At 48.9% G+C, this 24,918-nt stretch overlaps 1 protein-coding gene and 2 non-coding genes across 4 annotated transcripts in view; 1 reads left to right on the forward strand and 2 right to left on the reverse strand.

Moving 5' to 3' along the window:
* Positions 1–2,139: 2,139 nt before the first annotated feature.
* On the forward strand, positions 2,140–2,211 carry TRNAP-AGG (transfer RNA proline (anticodon AGG)). The gene has a single exon. It is a non-coding gene; the product is annotated as a tRNA-Pro (tRNA).
* A 554-nt stretch (positions 2,212–2,765) lies between these two features.
* On the reverse strand, positions 2,766–2,837 carry TRNAP-CGG (transfer RNA proline (anticodon CGG)). The gene has a single exon. It is a non-coding gene; the product is annotated as a tRNA-Pro (tRNA).
* A 2,308-nt stretch (positions 2,838–5,145) lies between these two features.
* RCSD1 (RCSD domain containing 1) overlaps positions 5,146–24,918 on the reverse strand; it is a 35,199-nt gene continuing 15,426 nt past the window's right edge. The window contains exons 2-7 of one of the 2 annotated variants that reach the window (XM_049824347.1): positions 15,148–15,255; positions 12,530–12,619; positions 11,119–11,190; positions 9,585–9,788; positions 8,065–8,719; positions 5,146–7,196 (exon numbers count right to left, since the gene is read on the reverse strand). In XM_049824347.1, the coding sequence (XP_049680304.1) occupies positions 8,078–8,719; positions 9,585–9,788; positions 11,119–11,190; positions 12,530–12,619; positions 15,148–15,255 (1,116 nt within the window). In that variant the 3' untranslated portion in view covers positions 5,146–7,196; positions 8,065–8,077. Of the gene's footprint in view, positions 7,197–8,064; positions 8,720–9,584; positions 10,231–11,118; positions 11,191–12,529; positions 12,620–15,147; positions 15,256–24,918 lie in introns of those variants that run through there. The other variant, XM_049824348.1, reaches the window with a different exon arrangement.

Raw genomic sequence — 24,918 nt, forward strand, 5'->3', positions numbered from 1 at the left:
TGGCAACATACTCATTTTTTCTCTCTGCAAATGGAGAGGTGGGGAGTTACTTTTCTTCACACTGCACCCATTCCCCATAAGGTCAGACAAACTGCAGCGGCAGAGCAGGACTGCTCAGACAGTGGGGCAAGAGAGACCACAGCAGCCTCCCAGCAGGCTGCTGTCAAGTTGCCTAACTGGTTTCTAACACATGCAGTAAAATCAGTATCCAGTCCCACAAGAGAAAGAAAAATGCTTGTGTGTCTTTTTTGCTTCCGCTTATCACAAAAGGAAGACCTAAAAGAGTGTGTGTCACTGGGGAGGAGGTTAAATAAATTTTTTCATGGTTGCTGTTTATGTTAGACATTCAGACCTCTCTTATCCTACTGTTTTGGAGAGCTCTCTAGTAGCTTGCCAGAGAGAGCAAGCAGGATTATGATGTCAAACAAAATAAGGGTAACATCTTCTAGGAGGAAAAGCAAATATATTCCAACTTATTTTACATTTTTAATGGTTTTGATTTGTTTTCTGTTTAGCCTGCACCTCCATACCTCCCAGAGGAACTGTACAGTAGACACTGTTTCGTGTGCAGAGATATGCATTCCTGAAAAAAATACCCCACCCAGCACACTCATTTTGAATCAGTAAGAGAAGAACATGAGAGAGAAAGAAAAAACAAGCTCTATTTGTAAAAGAAAGCATTGGGTGTCTATTACATTACTTTTTCCTGCAAGTTGGGAGAAATTGTGACTGGCAGATAGCGCTACATTTATGTTTACTCTGGTTAAATAGAAACGCAGTGGTGCTTTCAAAACTCAGAGCTGGTAGCAGCACAGTAATTGCATACAGTACTTGGAAGAGTTTGATAATTATTTTTCTATAATTCAATTAAGAAGAATGTCTTGAATCACCCACTACACAAGGAGAAGTGTTCTGAGGAAAACTTACAATGGAAAAGGATGCTAATGATGAGCTATTCCGGTGCCGAACTGATGCCATGGAACAATTCGAGCCACAAGTATTCTTGATAACCTTCATATATAAAAAAGCCCATAAAATGAAAGCAATTATTTTTCCTGTCTCTCCCTCCCACATTCCCCCTGGTTTCTTGGAATATAGGCAAATTTAGTTTAGCAACTATTACTGTATGGAAACAAGAACCAGGGTAGCACTGGTCTGACCAGCATCAGTGTAGCCTGACCAGCATCGGTGTTTCGTGTAAGAAGACTCTTTTAAACAGGTCTGCATAAAATCATCACCTGTAAAGTAGGAAAGTAATGTCACCACTGCTTGGCTGTAGTAGCGTTTTAAATTCTGGAAATGAACCGTGAGCCTTTCTTTTGGTTGGGGTTTGTGGTTTGACTGCTGCGGTTAATGGCTAGACCGATATTAAGCACATTTTGCACACAAGGGTAGATAAGGTTGCCACAGCCCTCGGAAGAAACCCGGAGAACAGCTAACGGCGCGTGCGTGCCTCATCAGTAACAGGGAGCACCGCAAAAAAGCGGGACAGGCTGCGCACCCGAGATTTGTTTGAGCTGTCCCAACAAGGCCGCTGCAGAAGCACAGTCCCCGCAAGGCCTGACCGCTCCTCGGTGGGCTGCGGCACCGGCGGGGCAGGCGTTCGGGCGGCCGTGAGGGGTAGGTGCCCAGCGGGCACAGCCACCCCTCGGGGCAGCCTGTTACGGATGCAATGTACCGCCACACAGCCGCTGCCCGGGCAGACGCGGGCTGAGGCGAGTGAGCCGCAGGGCTCCCGGCCACCCCAGGCTGAGTGCGGCAGGGGGGGAACCTCGGCCTCCACGGCCGCCGGGCTGCTGCGACGAGTCAGGTCCCAGGCCGGCACCCGCCTGCAAACGCTCGGCTGTCACACGGAGCCCGTTTGCCACCTCAGGTTTTTATGTAACGCTGTCTTCGCGGGGCTTCGCATTTCGGCTCCTCTTACGAGCTCGTGTGGCACGGCTACCGTAGAAGAGAGCGTTCGGGGCCCGGCAAACGACCTGCAGCCCGTGTCCGCTCCAGCCGACGGCGCAGCCCGAGGCCTGCACCGCCCCCGGCTGCGGGCGGGCGCCGGAGGGGCCGGAGCCGGGTCGGCGGGGCCGGGCCGGGCGGCAGCGCTCGAGCGTTCCTCTGGAAGGGAGAGAAAGTGTTCTTCACGGCGGCTCGTTGGTCTAGGGGTATGATTCTCGCTTAGGGTGCGAGAGGTCCCGGGTTCAAATCCCGGACGAGCCCACCTTTTGTCTTTTTTTTTTTTTTTTCCCCCCCCCCCTCTCTCACGCCCCGCTCGTTACCCAGCACCGGCGATGCGACTCGGTGTCCTCCGCTGCGCTCCTCCGGCAGACACCGGCGGCTCCCACACACTGCGAAGGGGCACGGAGAGGCCTTCCGATGAGACCCGTTCCTTTCCAGCGCCACGAATAAGCGGCAGTAACTCACGAGGAAGGGGTCACCCCTCCCGTCTTGCGCCCCCTCTCCGCCTCGCACTGGGCGCCGCTACTCCTCGGTAGCCTCCGGCCTTCCCCCTCACCTCTCCGCGAGAGGGGGCTTCGGCGCGGCTCCTCCCCCTCCCCGGGGGCCCCACCTGTGTCCCCCACGGCTGCTCTGCCTCCGCAAACCACGGCCGTGCCGCCGGGCCACCGCGGAGCCTGCCGCTCCCCCGGCACCGGCTCCTTTCACCCGAGCCCACCCTCCCGCCGCGGGCGGGCCCGAGGCGCCGAAGCGCAAAAACGCGGCGGGGGGCACCGCGCCCGCAAAACGGGAGCTGCCGCCGCGCCCCCTTTCCCAGCGGGCTCGTCCGGGATTTGAACCCGGGACCTCTCGCACCCGAAGCGAGAATCATACCCCTAGACCAACGAGCCGCTCTCTCTTGCCTCCTCCCCAGCTCAGCACTTCACTTACTTCCCGCCTCCTCCCGCCCAGCGCCTCGAGCGCCTTCGTGGGTCTGCCTCCCTCCCTCCCCAGATTCCCAATGGTTCTGCCCACCGCTTCGGAAGACACCACTCCTCTCTCCTCTCCCTAACTGCGGAGGCTGCTGAGATTTCCCGCTGCCCCCCCCCCCCCCCGACCCCCGCCAGGGTAACCCGTGGCATCGCCCTTCCCCCGACCCTACGGCTCCGCTTGGTAGAGACGATTCCGAGTCCCCCGGGTGGGGGGCAGCGGCCCCCGCGGCGCTCCCCTGCGCAGATACCGCTCCTGCGCTCTTCCGAGGGGCGGAGGAACGACACCCCCCTCCACGCCTCGCGCTCGCACCAGACGCGCGTGGCGGGCAGGCACGGCCAGCGGTGCCCGAAACCGGGCGAGCTCATTCACAGCGGATGGGAAGGGGCGAATGGGCCTCCCCCCATCCCCGAACCGCTTTGGTTTATCCCGGCCCGCTCAGTGCAAAGCCGCTAGGCGCTGCGCCCCCTCGAGGTGTGAGGGCGGGCGGCGGCGCGTGCCGCTCCCCTCAGTGGGGTGGGCGGGGCGGTAGGCAGGCAGACGGGCAGGGGCTTGCAGCCCCCTGCGCCGTCCTGCCCTGTGGGGTCGGGTAGGGGGGATGCGCACGTAACCGCGTGCGCAAATGCGTGCGAATCCTCTCATGGCAGCCCCCCAGGCGGGTGAGGTGAGGGCCTGTGGGGGGCAGCTGGTGGTTCCCTTCCAGCAAGTGGCCACAGGAGTGGCCGTTGGGGCCCGACAGAGGCTGCGAGGGAAATGGCTTAGTAAAGGGCCTGGCGCTTCTGGGAGAAGTGCCTCAGCGTTGGGAGTGTATTTCTCATGTGTTGCTGCCCAGAGGAGCCGGCGGCGTTCCCTTTGTTTTCTGTACTCACTCCCCACTGCTTCTTTGGCTCCCACTTTGTCCCTGATGTGCTATACCTTGCCAACGCTTCCTGCCACCCTCAAGCTCCCCCCTCATGTTTCCACACTTCTGTACCAGCCTCCCTTGCATCCCAGACCTTTCAAAAAACCCTATTCCTCCCATCACTAATTGCCTTCAGTCCTCACCCATCCAACACTTCTCTTGTGGCTCACGATACAGTTTAAACACAGACCAATCAAAAAATAACCATAAACTCAACAAGATCCCAGCCAAACAGAACTGCAACAGTTGCCTTGCTCTTGTGCTGCATTCCTTTCTCCACTATATCTTTACTCTTGCTGTTTTCCATCCTTCCCTTCCCCCTCCCCCAATTTAAAGGTCTTCTGGCCTGTAATGCTTGTGCTTTTACTTTTTTTTAATCTTTCAGGCACCATCCACAGGAGGAATTACATAAATTATATCAGATTTTTCTTGCTGAGGGCATTTTTCTGTTTGACCATCAGTGTTCTTAAACCTGACATTATACACTCCAGCCTCAGCGATCTGACAGATGCATATGGATCTGAATAGGTGCCCCCACCCTGTATGCCAAGCCAAGCTGTGGTCTGCATTTCAGTCAGAACTTTTTGACTCTCTACACCTTGTGGATACAAGACCATGCTGCCCAAGCCAACATTTCCCAACAGTATGGATGGGGCAGGGACACATGCCCACATGCATCCTCTGCTTTTGCAGTGTCACACTGCTAATGCTGGCCAAAGAATCTTTTACAAAATTGCTCTCACTTGGCCTGCAGACAGGGCAAGGTTTGTGCACCGCCCGAGTGAGCATTGCCCCGAGAAGGATGTGTGGATGCCTTCAGCTGAGAAACAGGCATCTTTTTCCCCGCAACTTGTAAAGTTGTCAAGGACAAAGATGGTGATGCAACATCTGGCACAGAAAGTCTCTAGACAGTTGATTTCCAGAAACTGGGAAATCTCACAGGAAGGATCACTGTGTGTTGCTTTGGTTTTTTTATGCTTCCCCTGAACAAGGATGCTGTTGGAGAAATGGCAGTAGGCTAGATGGCTTTGCTTTCTTCTGTTCCTAGATGCCTGATACCTGCAGGGCTGGGGCAGGGCACGTGGCAGTCTCCGGTGTCAACGCTTGCCCCAAAGAACACCTTCCTTTGTGGATTAAGCACATTGGTTATTGCTGTTCCGCCAAAGTAAAAAATACCACAAATTAAATTAAAATTGAATGTTAAACTGTTCCAATGGCAGTGGAAATCCCTCCTCTATTTTGCCTGCTGCTACAAGCGCTCTCCATCCTTCCTCAGGCTCCTTCATCTCCCCAGGAAGAAACACAAGGATTTAGTTTTGGTTGGGTTTTATTCCATCATTTATTTCTTCTGTTTCTCCCTCGGATTTCCATTCCCTTGCTCGGGACACACATACTCATTCTCTAAACAGGCACACATATATCTATATATACAGTAAGGGACAATCACTCACATCCAGATGGGACACTCTGCTGAGAGAAGAAACAGGGTACAGCGAATGATTGCAGCCTGCCCTGGAATACAAGCTCTAACAAACAGATTAAAATGGATTCAAAGGCAACAATGCTCCACAACATGGCTCAAAAGGGTGTGGGGTTCATGTTCATCAACAAGCCCATGCTACACAGCAGGGTCAACACCGCTGGCTCTCAGCAAATGACACCTCAGTGCTCTCACCTGGGAAAAAGAAAGGCAGGGCTCAGAGCCACTTCCTTCCTCATGAATTTAGAGCTGGTGAACGGAAAGGGGATATCCTTCAAAACCATCGGGTTTGTAACACTGCTGTGTTGCAGAGCCTACTCAAGGACAGATGTGGGCTGTGTTGTGTAAAATCCTTGTGCTTGTCCAGAGAGACAGGGACAACCCAAGCCTCCGATTCTGCTCAGCTTAATGTTTACTAGGAGGAATTTTGTGATGGATGAAGAGGAGCTGGCTGTTTCTGCCTTTGGTCTTGGTAGCTGCGTCTGTGTTGCTGGGTACTAGGTGGCTGGTGGCAGGTTCAAACACTGGCTCCTGACCATTCACACTGCCTAACAGCTAGTCAACAACTTGGCTCAGATTTTGACAAGTCTGGCTTGCTGTCTCCAGTGAGCCCAGACTTGTCCACAGCTCCATGTCACGCTGTAGACATGAGCCCTATGACCTTGCGCCAGAGCAGCTTTTTATTCAGTATTGCAGATACAGCTTCAAGCACTACTGTCAGGAAACTGGTCAGGTGAGGGTCTGTTATCTATCTTTCCCCAAATAACTTATTTCTTATGGGTAACAAATACTCTCCAGATGTAAAAGCTTTTTTGGCTTAGCAACTGCTAGACCCATGACTTAACTAGTAACCCAAGAGTGAATGCAAATCTAGTACAATGCCTAAGTACTTAGGAGAGACTGGCTATCTGACTTTCACCAACTCGTATTCAGCCAGGCCATATGACTGGAAACTCAGCCATCTAAGACCTCTTCTTTGACCTACATAAAATTAATCAGCTGTTTCCAGTAAGCCAGAGTGCTTTCTATCATGAGTGGCACTTGGTGGCCACGCACTGAAAGTTTCAAAAGAGAATCAAGAGATTGGATAGGGTCTGGAAGTGAGAAAGACTGACAGACAGGCGGTCTTTCTAAATCTGGACTGGAGCCCAGAGACGGATAAGAAAACTTGCTCTGTTGACTGACATAGCACATCTTTTCTGTGCATCTTTTCTGTTGTTACTTTCCACCAGCACTAAATACACCCCAAAGTTGAAGCACGCAGAAAAATTGCCTGCCATGGCTGGCTGTTTCACAGATCAGCTAGCCTGACCCCCACATCAAAGGTATTTTATGCTTTATGAACAATGTCCTAAGTTTTCCCCATGCTCAGGGTTCACATTGTCTGCCATACAGCACATATGGAGAAAACATACTTTTTCCTACTCTTAAAACATTATTTACTGAAATTTGAAAACCCAGAATATTTCAAAAGAAGCTACCAAAAGGCACCATAGATGTATCTGATGAACTTCATCTAAGACCAATGCAGGGGAGAAGAAAAAGACATTCTGGAGCAGGATGAAGGAGCAGGGGGACCAGGAGTGGTGGTGGCTCTAGGACAGCAAGTATCAGGTCCCTCAGTCCCCAAATATCACCAAGTAACGTCAGCCAACACCTCAGTTTTGAACTCAGAAGTGGCTGCAAGCCAGTCTCTTGTTCCGACTGTCCCAAAAGATGATGGTGAAAAGCGGAGAGCCAGTGAGGAGCCACTCAGTTCCGGGATGAGTCTGGGCCTCAGGGTATATCTGTATGCTGCTCCTCTCCTGCCACTGAAGGTTTTCTAGTAGCTTCCACCTTGATTGGGTTGGATGCCTCTTATTCACATGTTAAGTCTCCTGTGCCCTGATTGGGTGTGTCCTTTTGAGAGGGGAAAAGAAAGGAAGTTATGAAAAATAATCATGGGTCTAAGTAAATACAGTGCTGGGGGTCTGTGACCTGAGGGTACTTTGGTAGTTTCCATGCTAGGAGGCAAAGGCAAGCTGCAGCCTGAGCACCAGCCTGCTTCCTTCGGTTGCTCCTTGTCAAACCAAGGAGGCATTTGAAGAGGGGACAGGTGGTTGAGGTGGAATGAGATGTTTCCTTAGGCATCTGTGTCTACATTATCAGTGGTTAGAGAATATGTAAGAAGCTACATGGAACAAGCCCCGCTTTAGCCAGTGGAAATCCTCTTTTATTTCAAGTGGCAGAAGCCCACGTTTGTGTGCTTGCAGGGCTGATCATGAAACCAGTATGTGTGCAAATGCTATTTTTGCTGGCAAAGCTAACAAGCTAATCATGGAGAGAGAGAGAGAGAGAATATATATGTATGCATGTGTATATACAATGTGTGCGCACACATATATATACACAAATATGTATATGTAAGGAGGCATATTGAGATAGTATATACATGGTTACTGCTGTGGAAAAGTGCTTTTTACTGTAAGTACTTTCAAATTGCTTTCAAAAGAGCAATTGAGCAGGCTGCCTGGTGAGCAGAGCCTTCCCATTTTACTGAATCCAGAATCAGCTTTGCTTCTTCTCCATCCTCTCTCTCTATAACACCACCCAGCAGGGCTGGTTATTTTGAATAACCTGTCTTGCAGCCTCTGCAGGCCTGAGATTCCATACTTTTGAGGTGTCAGAGCAGCAAAAATGTTGGTGTGTTCTGTCACAGTTGCCATTTTCATTAAAAAGCAAAACCCTCTGGTGTTTTAGGAGCCATCATCATGCTGACCCATCTTACCAGTGTGTCGTGGTTACGCTGTGCCCTGGTCCTGTGTGGCTGACGTTGAAGGCTCACTGGCAGTCTCTAAGCCTACTGCGTCCTGCAGCGGTTCAGGTGCCAGCGATGCTTCTTTAGTGTCTGACGTTCTGCATGTGTCTGTGCTCTCACTGCTCTCCTTTGCTTCAGCTTCAGCTTCAGCTTCAGCTTCTTCCTTCTCCTTGTCCCCCTTTTCCTGTTCACAGGCACTGCCTTGCTGCTCTTCTCCCTGGAGACCCTCACACACCTTCTCCTTGTTTCCAGAGGGAGGCTGGGGAGAGTTCTCCTCCCCTGGGGCACTACAACATACTTCCTCCTCCTTCGTATCCCCTGCATTACTCTTGCAAGGAGTCATTTCCTCTGCCTGTTTTTCCCCTTTTTCTTCATCTGATCTGCTGGATCCTCTCCTTGATGGGGGCTTCTCATCAGACCCTGTCTGTTTCTTTTGCTCTTTGCTTCCTGTTTCTGCCTCCTCTGTCTTGGCCTTGGGCCCAAATACCTCATCCCCATCTTCCTTGGCACCATTTTCTGGAGAGGAGATGTTGACCCCTAAATCTTCCCCATCTCCGTACTCGGACAGAGATCTTCGGAACCTCCTGGAGGGAGGCCTGCGCTTTATCGATCCCCGCGTCCGCACCTTGGAGGCAGGAAAAGCAGACATTGAAGCAGACAAAGAGAGTGGTACTGCAAAGCAGGAAAGCACAACAGAGGAAAATACCATGGAAAACTCGATTGCTATGCTGGTGGCCTCACTTTTCCTGCTCTGCTACTGAGAGGTAGGGAGACGAGGGCTCCTATCCCTGAGAGACTACTTTACAGGACAAGCAGCTCCCTAATATATGCCTCCTTTCCTTCTGTACAGCTGGTGCTAGAGATCGCTGCCCCGATATAAACTCTTGTCCAAGTTAGACCCTAAACCCAAGGACGCTGCATTTATTATGCAGATGCTGCTGACTTTTTGGATGTCTCAGTCTTTTCTATTCTTGGCAGTTTGGTGGTTGAGGAAGGAGTTTGCACTCCAGCTGATGATGGTGAATGCAGGTTACAGCTCCCCATTTAAGTGCTGTGTACTCTGTGGGACGCCTGGCAAACCGTCGTGCTCCACGTGGCTCCCTAAACTGCACCTCAGCCACCTTTGACATTTGCTGGCATGTGGCACCACCTCCTCAGAGTGCTCCCTGCCCAGGAACCAGCCACTCTGTTCCTGCTGAGCTGAAACGACTGGGTCCTGCCACTTCACCCCTTCCCTTTACCCATTTAGTCAGGAAGGCTGCTGGAGCTACGGGACCATGAAGGCCCATGTGCAGGCAGGCAGAGAGGAAACTCTACAGAGCTACGCTGAAAGGCAGTTTTGAACCCGGCGGCATATAGATCTCCTCCCTTGCCTACAAATGCACGCTGTTATGGCAGGACTGAGGGCTACGGCCTCCTCTTCCTCTTCATCCCCAAGCCATAAGCAAGCCTTATCCTGCTGTGATGGAGAATCCTAGCACATACCCTACCTTGTTATAGAATTGCAGCTGAGTGCCTTCCGGGGGTTGATCAAAGCTGACCGGCGTCTCGTTCCCTTCACTGGGCTGGGACTGAATCCCTGGGCTGCTGGGCGTTGAGGGAGGGGTGCCGAACGGAGAAACCAGGGCTTTCAGACCAGGGCTTTTGGGAGACGCTCCCGGCAGCAGAGCAGCTGGAGCAAAAGCTAGATTGGCCTGCAAAGAAAAATCCCCGTCACGGGCGTGCATGACGCTGTCATGTACTACGTGCGGTAACCACACGGAGGAACCCTTGCTCTTGCCACGGGAGCTGCCCCATCTCTCAGCTGTCACAACCCACATGCCTTCTGGTTATGGGTCTCTCCTGGTGACACTGTCAACAAACAAGTCCGGGCAGAGAAGTTATGACTGGACATTTGCCCTTCCCCAGCAGCTGGATCTCAGGATGCGTCCGTTTGTCATCCTGAGGCCTTTGGGGATTTTCCAGTGACCCTGCCAAGCCAGCACCGTCTACAGTGGCTGAGCCGGGAGAAAGTCTGAGCAAGCAGCCAGCAATCACCTCAAGATTTAAACCAACCCTGCGTGTGCCCAAGCAGACCTCGCATTTTCAAGCTGCAGGTCTTCTGAATGATCTGCGCAGTCATGAGGAGCGAGAAGACTATGGAAAGAAGCAATTCGTGATTAACCGTGGCAAAATGCTTCCTGCTGGCCTGTCACTAAGAAGCTCTCCTAGGCAAACGTCCTTGGGTGCATTAAGAGGGACAGTGCTATGAATAGGCTGACGTTGTGTCAGGGTGGCCAGGAGGCACGGTGCTCTGGAGCTGCACGTGCTGCCCGGAGAGGCAGCTGGCAGCGGCAGGGCACTACGTCCACGGGCTTTCGAGTGCTGAGCTGCCCTCGGCGGCATGAATCAGGCACGGCGGGGAGATACAAAAAGGGCAAGAAGCACTGGGTGTGTTTGTGCGTAACTGGGGGAATCGAGGCGAGGGAAGCACAGAGCTTCTAGGCACGCGCGGGGGAGAGCCAGAGCCCGGAGTGCACTTCCCACTGCCAGGATTTTAGCTGCCTGCACTCAAGGCCTGCTCCCCAATAGGGTGCGGGTGGCTCAGTTTGATTTAGACTGCTGCGAAGAAAGAGCTGAAAGAAGCCTCAGCTTTCCCTCACTTTCTCTCACGAGCTGTATTTAAATTGAGGGTCTAGCCCTTGGTCCTTACCTGAGCTGTGCTGCTGCCATGCCTGTGCCCAGGCGCGTACCCCGCAGATCCCAGTGATGCTGGCCCATGCACTGACCTGCCTATGGAGGTGACTGAGAATCACTGGACTGTTTCTGACACTGGTTAGCATTGCCAGACCTGCTCTGCCTTCCTTGTTTGTGTATTGTGGCACTGGGCCCTCGTCAGTGAGGCCACTGCCCTGCTTACCTATCCGTCACCCTTGGCTCCTGGATCCCCTTCCCCTGTGGCTGTTCCATAAGGGAAGTAGCTATGACAAATGTCAATCAGTTTTAATTTGCTGAGGGAGCCATGTGGGCTCTTCCAAGACCTACCTGCAGCTTTTCAATCATGGGGGAGCTTTTCACTTTGACCTTAGGAATGGGGCAAGCATTTGGAGACCGCTTCTGCAAAACAAAATGAAACATGAAAAAGTCACAGTAAAGTAGGTGAAAAAGAGGAAATACAATGAAGGGAGAAAACCTGGATGAGATAAGCAGAAAGTGCTAGTAGGGGAGCAAATGAAGCCTCATATAGCACCTTCACACAAAAGCTTGCTTGCTTCTTTCCTGACCCTGCTCCCCTTTTGTTAGCTAGCCATCCCAGGGCTCTACATATATGTATCCTTCCTCTGGGAGAAAAGGTGATTGTTTGCTTTCTGGCTGAAGTATGTGAGTTAGGTGATGTGTGATGGCTCTCCTGCTACATGGCCTTCACTAAGGTATCTAACCTATGACAGTTTCCCCTAGTATTATTTCAGGACAAGACAGATTAGAATTCTACCTCTTAAAAGGTACAAGCCTTAATGTTGGTAAACGTTGTGAACTTTTTCTGACAGGAAAGACTTTCTGCCACCACTTGACTAACAGAGTTAAAGGGTATCCAATTAGTATGCACAGGAAAGGCCTAAGTGGCTAGAAAGGTAGAGCTATGAAAGCCTGAAAACAGTTTGAGAAAGGGAGAGCATTGCTTTGAGAAGGGGCATATTGCTTTTTTTCAGGTCCAAAGGAAAAGGAAGGAATCTAAGATTTTAAAGCTTGTGCTGCTTTGGCATGGAGGCAACAAGAGCTTGTAGCTGTCAGAAAAGAAGGACGAAGAACCACCCCCTTGTTAAGGGCAGGTGACAATGTGAAATTTGGTGGGTAGACCTCATACCCTGAAATACAGGACACAAGTGACTGGAAAGTGCCTGAGCACTTTAGTGACTAGCAGCCAGCTTACTGGGACCTGCTCATTCAAGGGTGTATGGAGAACACCTCAAGACAATATTCTGCAGGCATTGCTGACAAAACCCCTATTGACTCTGGATTAATTATTCCCTTTTTGTGAAGACGGAAAATCTCAAGAGCAGAACTATTTGCCATTATACTCAAACCTCTAGAGTTCATCTGAAGGCAACAAACAGCATGGATGCTCCCTGTGCTAAGCGCTGTTCAAATCTGATAAATGCCAACAGTTCCTGCTTTAAAATGCTTGAAAGGTGGTAACTGGGTGGATCTGTCAGTGCTCTAAGGGTAAAAACAAAAGCGGTAGAAATGGGATGTGTATCCATGCTACAGGAGTGGGAAACAGCGTGGAGCTGACTCTGAGTCAGTACATGTGTGTGAGCAGGGGAAGGTTTGATGCTGCATGATTGATGTCTTTTGCTGCACAGTCTGACCTCTCTGCTACCTCCAGGCTTGTGTCTCAGGAGAGAAAAGGTTGCAGAGAGGAGAGACCTTGCCCCCCTATTAAATTGATACTCACTTGCTCATCATTGTCACTTGTCTCAGTTTTGTGGGAATACAATGGAAGAGAGCATGGTGGTTTCCTCCGAGCTGGCTTATGTGGTGGTACCTAAGAGAAGAAAACAACCAACTCAGCAGCAGGGAAATGAGGGGTTTTATAAAAGGAAGTGAAATTCAAGCACCAAAGGGCATGCTCTGTAAGTGACCTGCTTGGATGGCAGGGCTCAGCTTGCCTAAAGGAGTCATCCAAAGGTAGCACAAGATATTAGCATATGGCATGTGGCAGCATGCTCAGTGTGCTTGTAGCATCTCGAGCCCAATCTTAGTGTTGGAAAAGTAGTCTATATCTCTTTCCACAGCATGAACCATGACACTTCAGGCTTTGTGCAAAGGACACTGTTCTATGCTGTGGAGGGTAGAGAAGCCTTTCCAGAAGTTTCATCTTCAAAGCATCCTGCTGGAAACCCCCTCACACTGAGATAGCTTGTTATTGTTCTCTGTCCTGTCTTACTACCAGGATTTCCTTTTAATAAGTCTCAGCTGCCTATCTGGTTCACAATTTTCCTATTTTGCATCTGATAGATTTTAGGGGCAAAAAGGGGAATTCTGGCTTTTTCAACAAGCTGTACAACCCCATTCGTTTCTCTCTAGTGAAGAAGAGCAGCTCGCAGAGACAAGTCCTCAGCTGTAACCTTTAATTTGACTAAAAAACAGATTCTCCAAGGGAGAAGGAACAAGGCAACTTAACAGCAGGGACACCAGTTCCTTTTGAATGTCCTTAGGCTCTCAGAGGTACAAGAGTGCTCACTAGGAAAGAAGAGATGCATAGCACAGCACCTATGGAGTTGCTCCTTCATAACTATTGCTCTGGTCTTGAAGCCAAGCTGCCTTTATTTTCATGCCAGGTTTGTAGTCTCCTGCCAAGCTGTTAACACACTTTTTATAGGTTAACAGACAAAACAGATAATACTGTGGATCTTGGATAATATCCACAATGTAATATTTGAATAATTTGGTTACCTTCTAAATGGCAGGCATGTGAAAAGTTGGATTATGGCATCTTTGCCCTCTGTAGAATTGACTGTCTTGGAGGACCTGTAGACTTGATGACACTTAACTTCTGGAGGTGCTGTACCCAGCAATGGCAATGCTGCATCTCTAAGCAGCCAAGGGCAGCCTTGCCCTTATCCTTATGTGATGCTAGGAAGCAATAATACCATGTCTTACTGAAACCCCACCATTTTGCAACCATGAAATGCAGCACTGTGCCACAGTGAATGTATCAGAGGTTCCCTGGTTGATAGGTTCCCCTTTGCTGGTATGGGTCAAGCAAGGGTTAAAGACTATCCACTCAGCCATTAATCTGAAGCCAGCTTGAGAAAGCTGGTGGGGAAGTGACAGATGGCTTGGAGAGAAAAGACAGGAAACTTTGTCCTCCTCTGTCTCTGGAGAAAATGAGTTTCCCCCCACTGTGAGGCCCCTCCACACCGCCTTGGCTTGGGAGCAGCAGAGGTCTGCAGATAACACAAGAGAGGTCTGGGAACTTGCTGCCTTCTGAAGGGTGAGGGACTTAGTGCAATTAAATCCCATACCTTAAAAAGAGGAAATGACTGTAATGGAACGGATGGAGTGGTGCGCTGGTGACTAGAGGGAAAAAAAAGAGTGCTTGGGAAGAGATTGGCTATTCCCATCCTGGGGGCTGGCTATGGGAGTGCTAACCTCTGGTAGACAGTGGCATGCCAGCACTGCAGGACAGAGGTCACCATTGCATCCAGCCAAAGACCGGAGGGTTGACAGGGAGAATCCCCTTAGGTCCAGCCTGGGACATGCTGAAAGCAACTGAGCAGCAGAAGGAAGCAGTTCAGTTTTAAAGGGGCACCTACTGACTGAAGTAAATGGTAAACATTTATACTTCTAAAAAAGTCCATAATGATACAGGGGGCTCTCCTAAAATGTCAGCCTCCGTCCATAAACACTCTAACTTTCCTTTCTTTCTAAGAGAGGTATGCTAGTGTTCTGCTTATCTGGTGAAAGACAGCTTGTGAGGTAGTGCTTGGCATAGTGGGCTTTCAATAAAATAAATTTCAGCATGACAGAGGTAGGCACGGAGTCTGAAAAGTCATTGGGAAGAGGTAACGAGGGCAAGTAAAGAGGCAGCTTTGTCTCTCAGACTCATACAGAAGGGATTACCTGGAGGAAACCTTCTCCTTCTGTGAACAAGGTGGTGGTGACCTGCCACTGGCTTCTACACTGCGTAATCTGTTGTTTGATTTCTTTTTCCATGTTAGCTATTTCATTATTCATTGTTGCCCTCTGCCCACAAAAGCCAGCCCAGAGAGCACATGCATTGCTGTCTGCTGCTGTTAGTATGTGTATGTACCCTACCAAGCTTTCCAGTGTCTCAGTTACAGTGTCTAGTTGTCCTGAGGTATGGCTCTACCAAAATACTTGTCCACACGTTAGCAATGCATGGAAGATACTGTCTTAGCTTGCATTGCACTAGGAGACCAATCCTTTGTGAAGATTCAAAATCAAGGCAGATTCACGCTCAAATCGCTGATGCTCCAACTCCTACAGGCAGAGGTGAATGCCTCAATTCCCAGTCTATTACCTGCTGGTGGCTGCAGTGCTCCTTACCTCTTTTCCAGTGATATTGGCTGCTTGCTCTTTGAATTTCCCTGCTAGCTGAGCCACTGAGGGTGATGCCGACTTGTCCACCTCTGAGTTGGTCTCTGCTGGCCTGTTCTGACAAATTGGGAACAACAAGTTATGAGCAAAAGCTGGGAAAAGCAAGCAGGCTAGAGAGAAGCCTGCGTATGTGTTATAAAGTTCAAGAGTAAGCAGGGACTTAAAGCAGAGTTTCTCACATCTGGCATCAATCATCCAGTCTGAGAGCAAGAGGTTTGGGAAGACAGGACCTAGCAGCATTTTCAAATATCCCAGAAAAACAGTAATTCATGCAGAGCCTTTCAGCTCTAGTTGAAGAGCATACACTTAGTATTTTTCACTGGAAGCAAACTAAGTATTTCAAGCCAAGTGTCTGTTCCCCATCTCTTCCTTGCAGTGAGCAGATGGAGTGGGGCAGTAAAGGATGTTCCCATCCACCTTCTCAGCCCTCCCATCCCTTTTTTACTGCCCTGGTCAATGGTGCCCTTCCTTTTCCAGTGGTTCTGCTGTGAGAAGCCATTCCCTGTCCTCGAAGCAAGCCAGTATCTGCTTGGGGATGTCCCTGTGCTGTTCTACTTTTTTGGCAGTGAAATACTCAAGGTGGGTGGCGGGGAGGGAAGGAAATACCAGGGCTGAGAGCAACTTCCCCTCCCCTGGGTCAACAACAGGCTGAGAAGTGGGAGGCTTGTTGGAGACTGGATGGTGCAGCTCTTCCCACAGCACACAGCTCTGGTGTCATCCCACATTTACCTTGTTTTCTTTGCTATGTGTGTATCAAGCAATATGAGTAGAAAGCCTTGAAATCAAAGTTGATGAAATGAAACCTTGTTCTTCATCTCTAGTATCTGATGCCAGGGAAAACCGAACCAGGGGAACTGAGAACAACTAGCCAACGATCCTTGTTGTGTTAGAGGCGGAGACCTCAAAACAACAAACCAGGCTACAAACCATCAGCAAGGAACCTCGTACCTCCGCTCCCTGTACCACCACCGTGAACACATGACCTGCACCACACTTCTCTCAGGGGTCTCTGCCTCAATACCCTTCTGCTTCTCAGTCAGAAAATTTCCCCAAAAGCTGTTACTAGAGGATTACATTTCTGTTTCTTCAGAGGCTCCAGCAGAGCTCTTTCCCTTTACACCCCTCTGCCTGGGAAGGACCTGCTGCCTCATTAAGACGGAACCACTCTTTCAGCATCACTGGAGGTGAAAGGCCCTCAAAACACCCATCTGGCTCACACGTGGACCATTTCCTTTGGGTGACCACACTACAGGGGCTGGAGAAATAGCTGTGGAAACTTGAAATCATATTAAAGAAGGAATTTCTTTAGATTCCTAGTTTCTAGATTAAAAGCAAATTCAGGAGGTTACATTAAGAATCATCTCATGATCCACAGCTTGGAGCACTCTCTAGTCTGAAACACCTGGTAGAGAGCAGCATGGCTAAGGCCTGTTTGCATTGTGGAAAAGGGCCTTTCCTTTTCTCAGAGACCTGTAAATAAATGCTCCCAATAAATGCTATCTTCTTTCTCCCAGGCCCACAAGCCCCAGTAGATGTCTGTCATTTCTTGTTTCCAGGATCCTAACTGCAACTCCCCTGTTTTAAACTTCCCATACACTTTGGACCAGCTTTCCTGCATCCAGCCACAAAAGCTGTATCAAGCTGTCTCCTCTCAGTGAACTTCTAGCACCTTCTCCCCACCTTTTCAGGCTTCATTAGAGTAATTACAGGCAGGAGAAGTGGCAGATAAGGGGAACGGAAGAAACAGTGAGTTAAGCAGACTTCAGGGCAACCTGCTGCACACAAAAAATAATGGCTGGGCTAAGTGGGGAGGGAGAGTTGTTCCCAGATGCAGGCTGGTTCCCTGCCATGAAGGGAAGGCAGGCTGGAAAGAGGAGGGAGCAGAGAATAAACCTGGGGAAGGCAGGATGGATCGGAAGGTTTGGCTCAGCATACCAGCTCCCAGGATACCTGGGCATGGCAGAACAGACACCTGAACTGAGGACTCAGTTGAGGCTAAGGAGCTGCAGCTGCTCAGTGTCTGTGGTGGAAGGGATGCCTCCCTCATAGTCCCTTTTTCTCCAAGAGCTTCTTTCACAGCCTTTCTCCTTTACCCAGAAAAGACACTGCACTTCCTCTTGGCCTCTTTGACCTCTTGTTTTGGGGTGGTTGTGTTTTTTTTCTTTCCTTCTTCTTTTTTTTTTTAATTTTTTTTTTTTTTTAGTTACAACCTGAAAACACAGCTCCCTTTCTTTGGATTTGATCAAAGCTGTGAGGCTGGAGTGATTCCATGCGTTTCTTGTTTTGCTGGTAGAAGGCATTGATTGCAACACGGCTCTCGCCAGCGTGAAGCTCGCTGGCCATGGTGCAGGAAGCACTGAACATGCCATTCTAAGATTAGCACAAGTAGCCCACGGGCTGTGTCCTCCCAAAACTGCCAGCTGCAGACTCTCCGATTACGCTACGCGTTTTGCAACAGGAAAAGTCCTTTCTCAGACCCTTTCTGGCAATTACACTGCCGTCCTGTATCCAGCTTTTTCTACAGCTTCTTTTTTTCTTTTTCCCCAGCTGGTGTGCCAGGCTCTATGTCTTCTAGTCAAGGAAAAGCACTGTACCAGGGCACTTGGATGTAAAAAGTTCCCTTCCTTGCACTGCCAGGAGAACACCATCCCCCTGACTTCCAGGGTCTGGACTGGCAGTCTCCCTCCCACTGGGAGGAAGGTGGGGAGCCTCACTTTCTCACTCTCACCCCAGAGCATGTACCAGCCCTCAGACTCTTCCATGACTAAGATACATGTCTGCTCCTCTCACCCGAGAGCTCAGTGCTGGCTGTCTCCTGCCCCGCGATATTCATGGAACCTTTCCCATTCCTGGTCATTTTTCCTGTCTCATGACATAAACCACCACTTTTATGAATGATGAAGAGGAGCAGCTCTGCTCTTTTTTGGCAAAAAATGTGAAATTACTCAGATGTTAATTTTGTGCTCTTTGCAGCCAGCTGCTGATTCTTTTCCTTTTCAGAAGTGAAGCATTGTCGGACTGCATGGACTAAAACTAGCAAGTTAAGGTAAAAGACTTACTCCATCAGTAATTTGGTGACTGCTACTCTAAGGTCTTTTACTGTTCCCTAAAAATAAGTGACTAAGCATTAGAAAAATCTCAGACAGAGCAGCAAAACAGGAATTGAATTATACCATCAATGTAAGCATGGCACTGTCTGCCAGAGAGGAAGTGCAACTAGCAAGTTCTCTGTAAGGGGTTTCACTTTCCTCTTTCAAATAACTTCATAAAATTGAGTAAATTTGAAAATAATTTTCAACCCCATCTTTCTTCATCTGCTTTTAAAACTGAACCTGGTCCCTTTGGTAGCACTGGAGAAGAACAATCCCAACTTCACTGGCAATTTAATGTACCAGAAAATGCGAGGGGTAGTAAGGCTGCCTGATGTGGGAGTAATAACATCTTACAGAGGGAGCCTCTCAGGACAGCAGTGTCCTGACCTGGCTCAGTGACATTTGCCAATTCTCCTGCTAGAGCCCATGGACCCACCATGGGCACCAGGTGAGACAAGGTGCATATTAAAGGCCCACAGAAAAGAAGTAAAGAGATTGAAGAGTTTCTCTGTGCATCCCATTTGGGTACTCACAAACTTTTGTTAAAGATTATGTATTTAAGCTACAGGTGGAGAGTGTCACTGCAGACAAGTTTCTTATGAAATCAAAATTGCAAAGACTCCTGGGGAAAGCTGGAAAGCCAGAGGTAGCTTTGGGGGTGAATTTTAATGTCATGCTGGGACTGGTGCAAAACTGGCTACAACAGCTCTCAGCTAGCAGTTTTGGTCATGACCCACCCCCTTGCAATTGAAAGCTATCATGACTCCATCTCACAGGACTGGTATCCCATGAGTTTTGTCACTGCCCATAATATGGTACTGGAAATGCTAGTGTGAAAGGGTGCCAGTGGGAGTCAGAAGCAGATACTGAAGGAGAAGTTCAGGCTTGGATTTGTGCAGCTGGTTTGGCTCATGAAAAGAGCAAAGGTCTATTAGCTGCCATACAGTGGAGTGTTTTGGCTTAAGCAGCACTTAAATACCAGCTGAATAACAGCAGAGATCTGTACTGCTCTAGTCTCCTTCTCTCCACTATGAAACCTCTGACTTGTCTGCTTTTGCAGGTAGGGTATTTTGGGCAGATGAAGCACCTTTTATCTAAGATGCAAGCCCTCCACAGCACCTTGCAAGGCTGGAGTATTCAGCGGCCCTGAAATCAGTGACGGTTACACCATCTTTGGTACTGGTCCTCTGCACTTTCCACCCCCATTCTCATGCTGGTGGTTTTGAGGCGAGTCCCTGACTTCCACATCCCTCCCTTGCTTCTAAAGAGCTTTGCAGGAACAATTCCCTGCAGCCCCTTCTCATACCAGTGCATCATGCCAGCTGCCTTCCCATACCCTGCACTCACACAAGCTCTGCAAAGCTCCCCCATGACCCTCACGGGGTTTTTTGTTGCTGCACATACAATCTACCTCAGCAAAAGGAAATGTGGCAAAATAATGACAAATATAGTGTGTCAGAGGCAGACACAATAAGGCATCTGAGCCTCAAGGCTAGTGTCTTGATTATGCAAACAGGGTCCAGAAATAGTGATCCTCACCACCCAGCTCTGAACACTGTGCCACGAGAAGGCAGCTGTCAGTAAGCTATATGAAAACAAGAGAGGGTCACTGCTTTTGGGGTGCAGTTTCATAAGGTCTTGGTTTTGGCAGAAAGACAGCTTATGTTTCCAACTGCTCATTCTCCCTTGACCTTTCCTTTCCCCCTTCCCCCCTCCCTCACACCAGTGTGAGTTTGTGGGGCTGGGCTGTAAACTAGATCACTGAAATGATCTGGGCTAAAAATATGTCCCTTAACTCTTTACAAGGTTATTTTTAACCCAGATCATTTCAGCAACCAAGTTCACAGCACAGCCGGACAAGCGCTTGCACTGCCGTAGCAGGAGGGGATGGAGGGGTGGCAGGAGCAGACTGCAGCACAGGGGTGAGGACTTCCCTTTAACTGCTCCGGCCAGAGGCTGAGGAAATTGCATGCTTATGTGTCCTCCCATTCAGAGGGCTGATATGACGGAAAAATCATATTTTTGCATGCCTGCTGGTAAAGGCTCTTCTGGTCTGTGGCACTGGTATTTCACCTTACAATCTGTTGCCTCCCACCTGAGACACAGCTGAGTGCAGGCTGTGAACCCCGGGAGTGCCTGCAAGCTATCGCAGGGAGCACCTTACTGGCAGCCGAGTGATTCGGAAGAAGTTTCCCTTAAGCATCCACCAAAGCCCCACAAATACCATGTCAGAGATCTCCAGAAGCCCCACTTCAAATAGCAGCAGCTACATGGGTGGCTGGGGAGCGGGTTTTCCTTGCTGCACAGCAGAGCCAAAGCTCTACATCTGTAGGACCTGCTCAGCTAAGGAAGGAATGGGAGACACATCTGTGGGGAGGAAACTACTTAAGTCTAAATAAACCATCATCTCACTCTGCCTGGAGGCCAGCAAGAAATTCTGGGAAACAGTGCTGTGATTTCCTTTGAAATTAAAGCATCAACCCTCATCAAGGCACTGGATTTCAGGAGGGAACGGAGCCTCTTGCAGACCCCCTCTTCCCTGCCTGGCTCAGTCCTCTGAAGGCAAATGACATGGTCTCTGCGCAAAGCCTTCCCAGATGTGACACCTACCCTTCTTGTTTTTCAGTAAGGTAGCTGCAGGATTTGAGGAGCCAGATGATCACAGGCCTTGTCGCATGGGAAAGCTTATACCACATACACTGGGGTAACTCTCTCACCTTGTGCAGGGAGCAGTACAGCCTTAATCTGATAGAGGTGCCTGTTTTTTCAGCATAACTGAACTAATTCACAATCAGCTTAGCTGAAAAGAGCCGTTCTCAAACTTCTCAAGTACCTGTTTCTGACACAGAAAGCAGCATTTTGGGAATGAGACATTAAACTGTAGCAGGGAACGTACCCTCTTTGCAGGGTTCCCTGGGGGCTGGAGTGGGGTGAGTATCTCCTACCCTTGTGCTAAGGTTGTGTAGCCTTTCTCTTGAAAAGACTCGCCTGCAGAGACAGGGTTTGATGAACTGGAGATGTCCTACTCGCTTGCAGTTCAAGGAAGCGAGAAGTGATGACAGTACTAGCTCCTCCCATACTGCCCCACTGATTTGGGGTGACCATTTCCATAGGCAAGAGCTAATCCCTTCTCCTTGGCTCATCTTCTATTGGACCGCTGAGGCCAGCTGGAGGCAAAAGGCCGCTGAATATTCACATGGTACATCATCTAAGGTACAGTTCTGGAGACAACATGAATTTACGCTCTGAAGAATGCATCATGAATGCATCTCATTACTAGCCAAACACGCTTGCGTGTCAGACCAGTCCTACCTTTTTAAAGGCCACAGTAATATTCAGTAACAATGGAAAACATAATAGTAATGTGTCTGTATGAATTGAAGTAATAAATCTTTCCTTCAGTTAGGAGTAGCTTTAGTACCTGTTCTAAAGGCAAGTGTCCAAAGAGGCCAATCCACCAAACTATCTTCTACACCTAGGGTCATTTATTGTTCAAGCAAAATAATCTAAAGAAACCTGGAATGGGTCCCTGGGTATGGTCTTAGCCTTAAAGCAGAGAATAGCACAGAACAGACAAGTTTAGTTTCACCTGGGCGAATCTGCCACTCTTTTTGTCTTGTTCAATGGCAGGGAATAGGTAACTGGATTTTCGTTTTCAACCTCTTCAGGCACCAGTTATTTTGACTCTCGCATTTTTTGAGTGCAGATAGGATTAGATGGGCAGCTCATAAGGAACTCCTCTTAAAATGAACTAAAAAAAGCTCAAGAATAGTTTTTAATTAGGATTGGACCCAAGTTATCGATGGAAAAATCTCTCTAATATGTAGTTTGTAGTTTCATTCAAAGCCATCTCTCTGCATCTGCCACTTAGATGAATGCCGGTTTGCACCCTCCTGCCAACATAACCTGAACTGATTCGTTCATCTGTGTCCATCTGAGTACGTCAGTGGCATCAGGATCATATTGAAAGGGGAACATTGTTTGGACTGCAAAGGGAGAAGTAAGTTAGCAGGGTAGGTTTAAAACAGAAACTCTCCCAAAGGAGCAAACTGAAAGGCAAGAGGGTGGGAAAATACCTGAATCACAGCGTGAGGAACTGGGCAGCAAAAATCAGGAGAGGCTGCTACCCACAGTCTGAGCCTGCTCATTTTCCTCGTGATCCAGAAAGCATCAACACAGGCTGAGCACAGATTGCCCAGGAAGTGGGTGGGCTCACACTCGCCTTGGACCATCTTTTACATCCCTAGAAGGAAATCTCACGATGCTTGTTCCGACTGGAGCTCAGCAGCGTGCTGGGCCCCTGGCTCAAGAAGCAACACATCCCAAGATGTAAGCCCTGAATAAACAAACCTCTTCTTGCTACACTGACCCCTCTCTGTCCCAGCGAAGCATCCTTCTTCCCATCTCTCTCTTTACCCTTCACAAATCATTCTCACTGGAGACCTTCCAGCTCTCTGTTTCAGGAGGGATTTATGTGGTTTATTTATGCACTTGGCGTCTTATCTGGCAATGAAGCTGCTCCTCGTCTGGTTGTGGTAAATTTTAATTATTGGCAGAAGCCCCAGCTAGAAGTGGCTGCAGCTGGGGCTCTGTGATACGTTATAGCCAGTCCTGTCCATCATTGTGTCAGCGTAGCCCGTAACACCCTGGGATGCAAGGCCAAGGCTCCTACCTATATTTCCTACCATTCACAATAGAACAGGAGTGATAATTACTGTGCTCCACCTGAGCAAAAGCTATCATGTAAGCCACTTCTGTACCTTCTTCTGGTGGGGCTAGGCTAGGCTAGCTCTGCAAACTTTGTGCATCAGAGCTTTATCACAGTTACTGTCCAGGACAGGACAAGAACAGAATGCCTTGCACATCTTTCAGGTATATCCTAAATGCTAGAAAAGAAAGAATATTTTTCTACTTCTCTCTTTCTGTTGTGTTTTCTTTGGTCAATCTTTACCAGAATCTAAACACCTCCATTTCATATCCCAGATGAGAATTCTGTGAGCTTTAAAGAATGGCAGCATACACAGAGTCCTCATCCTTTTCCTACAAGCTGCCGTCAGATGACTGGGCAAAGAGGAATAAGCAGCCTCAAATTGCCATGGGTATCCCATTGCCAGGATGCAGGAGTGAAACACAACAGAAAGCCGATCAAATAAAGTAAGATTTCCATTTGAAAGAATCAAAGAGAATTCTGGGGCTAATATCAGGACATGCAATCCAGCTGTGAAAGAGTATAAGGGTATGTTGAGGTGTATAATGATGATCCCAGCATGTTCTGCAAAATCCTTGGCTGTTGTTTGCCAGGACTGGCATTTTAAAGGTCGTGCAAACAGGTTTCTAGTTTGACTTGCAGCAAAGGGAATTAGTGCTAAGCCTCTGTCTGTCTCACACGAGGGTGTGCACAACTGTGCAGAACCATTGCACTTCCAAGACAGAGCTTTTTCAATGTTAAGGTCAAGCCTCAGCCAGTGCAGAGTGGCCTCCAGGTCTGGTTGATGTCACATGCAACAGAGTCAATCTTCAATCTTGTAGTTCCAGGGAAAGCAATCTGCAGCCTGTGGGAATATATTGTGAATGATGGAGTTTGGGCTCCAGATTTCTGATCGCTCTGTGAAAACAACAGGACCTCAGATTAGGTTTGGGACCAGTCTGAGCTCCTGGGCCCTGAAGACGTGCTTAAGACTCCTCTGACTCAGGCACACGTCTCTTCTGTGCCTATTGCTATGTAGCTGTAGATTTTGGTCTCCTTCGGACAAGGGAGTGCTTGCTAATTGAGAAATGTCCAAAAAAAGTTGAAAAATACTAGACATTGAAGTTTTGGAGACAGGCAGAGAGGAGGTAAGGACTCCTGATTACACACGCTACCGATCTCTAGCAGGTCTCTTCAGTTCCAGTCTTAACGAAAACAGGAGCTCTCACAGCAGCGCTAAAAAAGATTTCACTAGACGACTGAAATGCATGTTGCAGGAACACAGATGTGAGGTCTTCTCTTAAACTCTTCCTTTTTGTAATGTTTTCAGTGGAGAGCAAGTTTCTTGCGTGAGTGTAAGAAGCCTGTCTCTTTAAGTCTGTGAATAAGTTAGCCACAAGAACAGCTCTGAGAAGTACAACATCCCTCCTCAGAGTGGTACCCAGGTCAACACTTATTCCACAACAGATGAATGAACATAGGATGAGTGTGTCTGAACTCAACTGCAAGGCTATTGCATAGCTACAATGAGAGTGATAAAGAGGAAAGAGTTCTGACTATAACACAGGGCAGAATAGTATGAGGAATGCAGACTTCAAAGGAGGGTTGCATATTTGTTTTTAGGAGAAAGGGCAGGAAAATCCTACTTTACATAAAATATGTAAAAATACGTAATATTTCCCTGTGTTTGGGAAGAGTTTGCTTTAGGGCAACATTTTTCTCAAGACTTGCAGTGGTCTGGTCTTGATTTTCTCCTTCTCAGAGTTCCCTCATGGACTGCTACCATCTTGGCACTCAGGGTCAAGCAGTGCCCAAAGGGTAATGTGAGGATATTCCAGCTCAGCAACGATAAGCAGTTTTCATCCCGAAGACAGCAAGCAGCTCCCAAATACAGTGCAGTAATTTCAAAACTACAGAGACTCAGACCTGCCAAATTTAAAG

This window comes from Accipiter gentilis, chromosome 21, assembly GCF_929443795.1.
Source record: "Accipiter gentilis chromosome 21, bAccGen1.1, whole genome shotgun sequence".
Taxonomy (NCBI): domain Eukaryota; kingdom Metazoa; phylum Chordata; class Aves; order Accipitriformes; family Accipitridae; genus Astur; species Astur gentilis.